The sequence below is a fragment of the Zeus faber genome (genome assembly GCF_960531495.2).
Source record: "Zeus faber genome assembly, chromosome: 15".
Taxonomy (NCBI): Eukaryota; Metazoa; Chordata; class Actinopteri; order Zeiformes; family Zeidae; genus Zeus; species Zeus faber.
Genome location: NC_137194.1, coordinates 13,412,318 through 13,420,180, shown reverse-complemented (window position 1 = coordinate 13,420,180; position 7,863 = coordinate 13,412,318). Strand labels below are relative to the sequence as shown.

Genomic DNA, 7,863 nt, shown 5'->3' with positions numbered 1-7,863 from the left:
GCAACCATTTAGGAAAGGTGTTTAGCGGTGTCGTAAAGCCCGAGTTGGGCAACAGTACAAAGCCAAAATTTGCCAGCTGATAACTGAGAAGAAAAATCCTCTTTTACATTGAGTCTGAGTTATAAACAGATTTGGAACGTTTTATATAAAGGTTTGTGGATTTGGACTTTGAATGAATTGTACTATGTCCTGTGGTGGGCACCCGATTTAAGCTGAGAGCCGTGTATGGCCACTACACAACTAATGGTGTTACAAGTATCTCAAAATGGTGAAAAAAGCTCAATATTTGATTAAACTATTTGACCTATATCATTAAAAACAACACATAAAATTAAGGATTCATTTTAACTGTGTACTATATTTTTATATTTAAATATATTTTTATGATACATTGTTCTGAATCAATCTTAACTTCTTCATTATCTGTCGGCAGGCCGCACCGCAACGGTCATTAGGCCGCAACAATACATACCATACCATACCATAACCACGTTCCAGAAATGCTTTTTTTGCTACCTTTTGCATTCAGTTTTATCACGTGTTCAATGCTTTTCAGTTTCTTTTAACCGGTCAAACGAAACAGCTTTGAGTATAACTTTACTTTCTGCTTTGCTGTCAAACTGTTCCGCCGTAGAATTCCCTTTCCGTCATCTCCCCTTCATCTCTTCGTCCAACCATAAGAAGATGTATTGGAACCACTGAGTTGTCAATTAAAAGTTGTTTTTTCCTGCTTAAAAAATGTACTCATCTTTTAACTTTTAAAATGTCACACATATTCCATTTTGAAATCACAGAACAGAAATTCAGTAATGAAAGCTAATGATTCAAATATAATTACGTTATCACAGTTTTTAGTTGTTTTGTTTGCTTTTTTGTCATTCAACTGTCTACAACTAAGAAATTAAATATTTAATATGATTTTAAGTATTTCATACAAAGTTTAAACCATATAATTCTACATCTGGGTTTGCACAGAGAAAGTCTAATTATTTTCTGTTATGAATGTTTGATTAATGCTGGTTCGTCAAGTTCACTGTTACTTCTAGCCAGTACCGTTCTTTGTATTCTTGCCAGGAAAGGCGGAACCCGCCACCAACTATCAAAGCATTGTGAGGAGCACATGCATAACGTCAATACATTAAACGGCGGCTTCTTAAAAAACTGCCAGCTAGAAAAAATAACGTATAAAATGTGTTATTTTAACAAAATTTCTATCATTTCTCTAACTTTAATTTCTATAATAAATTTGATCTGATTTCATGGCTATAATGCCACGCCAGCAGAACACCTAAATAGTCAGCTAAATAGTTTTAAAATCCATATTCTCAGAAACAATATATTCACAAGTGAACAGGCCCAATAATGGCCCTTAATTCATTATAATTCAGACTGGTCATGGGTAGACCTACTGTAGGGTGAGATCTGTTATCACTAAACAAACCTCTCGCAACCTCACAGGAGGCTTTTGCAACCGCAATAAAGCAACACATATTAATGCATGAGCAAATGCCACATACTGTAAACCCACAAACACACATCGCATCCTGTCAGACACAGCTGCCACACACAGCTGTGTGTGCACGCTTACGTACACTTGGGTGTCAACATAAATTATTCTCACCGAAGGTTTAAATGAACGTACACCCTCACAAAGGGAGCCTTGTTAAAAATGTACCACTTGGCGCAACATTTAATGCTGTCAAACAACCGGTTCCTGAAAATGGCACGGGGTGCCAATATCGGGGTGTCAATTTGATCAAGATATGTTACCATTTCATTGCCAAGAAGGAGGCCTATCTGATTTTCCGTCGAGCATGAGTGCAGACGGGGAAGATAATATACCACAGTAGTTTTGTTTTACTTCCTTTGTCCCATAAAATAATTTTCTCGCAAAGGAATTACACACATGAATTGGTGTAAATTGGAGGTGATCAATACACTTGTACTTATACTTACATGTATATTTGAAGAGTGATGTTTTAGTCTGTTTTAAGTCTGTGGGGGCGTGTTGGGTGGAGGCCTGGGTATTTTCCTTTGCACATTGTGTGAGACATGGTTGTGTCGGGCGTTGTCGTGTCAGAGCCTGTCTTGTCATTTTTGGATCATATCTCTCTCCATTCCTCCACTCAAGGCCCATTTTTTGTACTTTTTCATTTCTTATTGCGCAGTTATCGACCATTCCACAGTGTCACTTCGTTGAGTGTTAACAAACTGACAGGTTCATCCTGGGCCACGGCAGCTTAAAGACATACATCAGATGATTAAACTCGTACACGCTTTGGGCAAACTACGTCAGGTGTGACATTTTAATTATCGGAAGAGGGAGAACTGGAAGAACTGGCTAGAGCTGGAAATGGAACCGGCGGGAAAGTGAAGGTGTCTGGGCAGGTGGGGTGGAGCAACTGGGTGTCCCGCTCTGAGGGGATCTCGGTCGGCGTGGGTTGAGGACGTTCAGGAGCGGAGCGAGGTCTATTTCCTCAGGCCTCGCTTTGTCCTCTTGGAGCTGTTGAGAAACAGACAGCAGGGTGAATTCCCACAAGGTGTTTATCACCTGGGACAGCTCTAAAGGCACATTTACCTGATGATTTGCGGTCACCTTTTGCCCTTCCATTCCGCAAATGACACACACACACAGGCACGCACGCACACGCGCACGCACACGCACACACACTAAGCGAGACTGTCTCAGGTGTCAGTGTTTGTGATTAGTTTGGCAGCAGACTGTCTGTCTGTTAGATCAGGGATGGGTTTGACATTTTACAACCCAGTGCCGTTTTAAAATCTTGGTACACACCATTTATAACGTCATGGCACAACCACACCGAACGCTTTTCCAATGAGAAACTTACCACTCTGCTGCAGCTTCGTATTATGCTTAGATGCAGTCCAGTGGGGCGTACGTTTAGGCCTTAAGAGAACGTGTTAAATCTCCTTTTTGAAAATGGGAAACTGTCTTTTTTGTTGTTGTTTTTTTTGTTTTGAATGATAGTAATACATTTTATTTGTGTTTTTGCAACTGCCACAGCACATCCAGAGCATAACGTTGGCTGAAGCAGGTTGCCAGTAGGGAGCAGTTGCCACCTCCTGTTTCTAGTCTCTCACGTTGGCACGGCCAACCAAAAGATGAATAAACGTTATATAAACGTTAAATGAACTCATAAACGTTTGCCCCGTTGGACTTTATTCAAGCACAGGGAGAAGCTGCAGCAGAGTGGTAAGTTTCGAAAGCACCCGACACACAAACACTCATGACTGACTGACACCCATGCATCGGCACAGGCAGTAATTGTAACGTTTAGTAATTTAAAGATGTCTCGGAGGCATGTTTAAAAAAAAACCTCAGACTCCCATTTGCGGTAATTGCGCACGCTCACAAAAACATGTGGCCGACATTCAAGCTATGAGAAGTTTCCCAAAATCTGGTGGTGCATATCGTTTTTGGGAGACTTCATTCTGCGCTGTGGGTCAACAACACGCACTGCGTTGTTTACTAGATTAAAAAAGAAAAGGTTCAACGCTCCCAAGATTGATGGCTTCCTTCATAATAATAAAACAAGTTTGAAGTTCGTGCCTGGGCGAAGAACATGAGCTTCTTTGAGCCTTCATTGCTGTGACTTGTCATGACAAACCTTTCAGTGCAGAGATATATTCCGAAACCAAAACAGCATTTCCCCTAAAACCCTTGATGGGCAATAATTATATGGCTTTAATATCCAGTAAACTGTCTTTCCGTCCGCCTGTGCACAATTGAGTAAGAGTCCACGTGGCTCTGCAGGTCAATACACCATCACTGTAGATAACCTTCTGTGGCATATCCAATTTAGCTTTATCAATATTGATTCAGCAAAGGTGTTGCATTGTGTGTATTTGGGGCGGGTGTGTGTGTGTATATGATAGCAGTACATGTTTTTTTGTGTGTGTCTCTTAACAGAAAACAGAAAAAGGGAGAAAGTGAAGAAAGGAGGGAGAAAACATGTAGAGAGAGCGAGAGAGAGAGAGAGAGAGAGAGAGCAACGACGAGTGAATTTGGTGTGAGAGAAAAGTGGGGGGGGGGGGGAGAGAGAATATTCAGGGAACGGCGAAAGGTTTCTCACTTTTTCTGGTGGTCGCTCACGCGGTTCCTCAGCACGTTGATCTGGAGCGAAAGCAGGCGGGGGGAAGGTTCAAATTGAGAATACGATCAATACGGAGTCGACACACAATCAATACGCCGCCCTTCCCCCCTCCGGTCGCTGGGCAGAGCACCCACCTCGTACTTCTGCCTGGAAAACTGATACTGCAGCTCAAACTTCTCGGCCTCCAGATGCTGCATCCACTCCCACAGCTCCTTGGCCTTCTCCCTGCAGGAGAACGTGGTGTTATCTCCAGGTGTGAGCCTGTTCATCGCTTGACCTTTAGATGCATGCAAAACTTCTTCGTATGTATGTTTGTATGAGCATTCGGCAGCCATTTTTGTTTGAATTGGTTCCTGTTTTCATGGTAGGGAGAGCAAGGTTTTTGAGGCGTATGGTGCATCAGAATCTGTGTACTTGGTTCCAAGGACATTTTCATATCCAAGGGATTTGACGTTGGTGAAGATTGTGCAACTTATTTGGATTTTTGAACTAATATTTGACTCTTAGGAATACATAATACATAACACAGAGGGTGTTGGAGGCAGATGATCCGCTGTGGCAACCCCTAACGGGAGCAGCCGAAAGAGGGAGATTTGACCCTTAGGAAAACACATCGTCCCAAGACCTCGCGACCGCCCCTGAGGTCTCTGGCGACCCCCTGTGTGGACCTAGCTCCCCAGTTTGGGAACCCCCCCCCCCCCCCCCCCCTTCTCGAAGGAGGATCCACCCACTTGAGTCTCTCCTGGCTCATGTTCTCCACGTCCAGAGATTTGCGTCTTTCCGACAGAATCTTCTTCTTCTTCTCTCTCTCCGTCTGCCGCTTCCCGCTCCTCTTCTCCGTCTGCGGCGAGACAGAAAAGGGGATGACGGGGTGGTGTTTTTTTTCTTTTTTTTTTTTTCTCTCTACCTCTAGGTTCACCATCACCACCACCCCCCCCGGATTCGCTACCTCCTCCGTCAGCGTCCTAAACCCCCGCCCCCCACGCTCACCACCTTCTGCATGTAGCCTCCAAAATGGAGGCTGGTCAGCGTTTTCTTCTTCTTGGCGTCGTCCTCCGCCCTCCTCTTCGCCTCCTCGTCCTCCTTGCGAGTCCTCTCGTCCTGGATGGAGGGGGGAAGAGAAGCAAGGATCCTCAGTTTGATCCACGCATTAGGCCACGGACCCGGGAAGGGCCCCCGGACCACGCCTTGAGAGCCTCTGGAATAATCAATTATGTCATAGTAGGTGAATTGAATCGACTGGTTCGTCAAAGGGAGGATTTCACCTCGAGGCGTTTCTGTCGTTCTTTCTCTCTTTCGCTGCGGATCCGGTGCTGCTCTGCACACTCAGAGCGGCGTTTCTCCTGGAAAAAAGACCAGTGCACCTCCATCAATGAAACCCAAAGCCACCACACGTATTCATTATACACGTATGACTGATTGATTGACGGAGGTGCGGACCACTCACTATCCTCTCCTTCAGGTTGATAATATCCTCCTCTTCCTTCTTCCTGCTCTCAAAATGAACCTCGATCAGGGTCTGCAGCTCCGTCAGGTCCTTCTCCATCCTCTTGCGATGGATGTCCTGGAGCAGAACACAAACCCCGCCAAATTACACCCAACGCGGGGCTTGGGTGAGTCGGGGTCATTGGGAATTCACTCAAAGAGGATTTCCCGAAAGAAAATGGAGATTGAATGAAAATATATAAAGTACGGAGGAGGTAAGGTGAGGGCAATGAAAAAGTTCATGAAAGGACGTCTTTCAACGTTTTTCCCCGAGGGCAAAACGTTCGGGGCTTTGGCGTTCACTGATCTCATCTCATCATATCTCAGGGATCTGCTTCTCAGTCGCGCTGCATTTGGTTTCCAGTTCAGTCACTCACGTCAAAATCCACCTTCTCTCCGTCTGGAATCTTGGGTGGGATGAGGTTGGGCATGATGAATGGCCTGGGGACAGAAACGGCAAAAAGAGCAAGTGAGAGAGGGGGAGAGAGAGAGAGAGAGAGAGGGAGAGGGGGGGGGGGGGGGAGAGAGACTTGCACGTGACCATGTATGGTGGCAGAGAAGCCAAAATGCAGCATTACTGTAAAATCTTCACACATGTGTGTTTGTAAGACTTGAGATACACCATAGTTAGATACATTTTTAACACATTCGAAATAGTGGTGAAATTGAGCTTTTTCTCAGGTCCTCCTCCATCCTCTTGCGATGGATGTCTCGGAGCACAACACAAACACTGCAAAATACACCCAACACGGGGCTGTGATGAGTCGGAGTCATTGGAAAATCACACAAATAGGATTGCCAAAAGAAAATGGAGATTGAATAAAAAGATATAAAGTACAGTGTAAATGTAAGGAGGAATGCAAGGACGCCTTACTTACTGTCTGTGTGTGTGTAGGTGTGTGTGTGTGTGTGTGCTTGTGTGTGCGCACGCGTGTGTGTGTGTATGTGCGTGTGTGCGCGTGCGCGGTTGTGTGTGTGTGTGCGTGTGTGTGCATGCATACCAGTGTGTGCATGCAAACGTGTGTGTTTGTAACACTTGAGATACGACATGTGTCGATTACGCACATTTTGGTATTTTTTAGTATTTTTAGAGCTTATTGTGCGTAATCACCAGGTGTCATGACATTTCACTGCATATATGTATGACTGTATGTATATGTATGTGACAAATAATCTCTTGAACTTTGAACTTTGAACATAGTTAGATCCTCCATATTTAACACAACCGAAATAGTGGTGAAATGGAGCTTTTTGGATGTACTTATGTTATAATAATTACATTATACAACAATAAACAGTGCAAGTCAAGGAATGGATAGTAGGATGTAAAAAATGTATGTTCATATCTGTGAAATAAGCAGAATATAGATCAATGTGTGTCTGCATATGTGTGTAGCACGAAACCGTTGAACTCACTTATATTTGGGTTTGTTATCTTCATCTGGGGTTTGGAGAGAGAGTGATCAAAGGAGAAAAGGAGGATTTAATGAGATGTGCAAGAACACCATGAATCACGACTTTAAACCTGATACAAGATATTTTCCACATAGGGTGAAGCACACACACACACACACGTACTCATGCCGTTATTATTCTGGAGCCAAATGTGTGATCGGTTACGGAGAGTTTATCCAAGACAAACATCATGGGAGAGTCTATCCCTTAGTCAAACTGCATGGGAGACTATCTATAAGACAAACATTATGGGAGAGTCCATCCATAAGACAGGCATCCTGTGCTTCATTCACATTTCCGATTAGAAGATGTTTAATCAGAGAAAAAAGTGTGAAATCAGATTGGAGACTAGAGATGAAATTGAATATGAATTAGTTTGGATATAATCAGATCACAAAGTGTGAAATCAGATCGTAAATTATTAAATCAGACTAAAAGATGTTTCCACCTCCTTCGTCCGCCTCCTCTCCCTCATCTGAAAACAAGAGAAAACAAAGCGCTTGAGGAGTCGTTGGCATGGAGGCATAACGTCATAAATCATCATTTTCAATCACAGAACTGTATCAGAGGAGAGCGGAAGTATAATACATTTCTGACAAAGCATTTCACATTTTTGGTGACACATGCCGAAACATTAAAAAAACACCATCTACTCAAGTTCTAGTAGCAACATCAGCCTATATGTTCAATATATATATATATATATATATACACATATAATGTTTATATATATATTGTTGGATGTAGTATAGCGCACAAAATGGCGGCTGATAGAAATGACAGGGCATTTCACTTAAAATGGTGCCCA

General features: G+C 43.3%; 1 protein-coding gene across 1 annotated transcript; it reads right to left on the bottom strand.

Annotated features, from left to right (window-relative positions):
- Positions 1-2,469: 2,469 nt before the first annotated feature.
- Positions 2,470-6,034, bottom strand: tnnt2a (troponin T type 2a (cardiac); the record flags this gene model as incomplete). The annotated part of the gene is made up of 8 exons (XM_080014839.1): positions 5,978-6,034; positions 5,563-5,679; positions 5,381-5,458; positions 5,106-5,216; positions 4,847-4,956; positions 4,250-4,340; positions 4,095-4,135; positions 2,470-2,503 (listed from the first exon to the last, which is right to left on the bottom strand). The coding sequence occupies exons 1-8, from the start codon at positions 6,029-6,031 to the stop codon at positions 2,470-2,472; spliced, it is 636 nt and encodes a 211-aa protein (XP_079870965.1). The 5' UTR covers positions 6,032-6,034.
- Between the last annotated feature and the right edge of the window lie 1,829 nt (positions 6,035-7,863).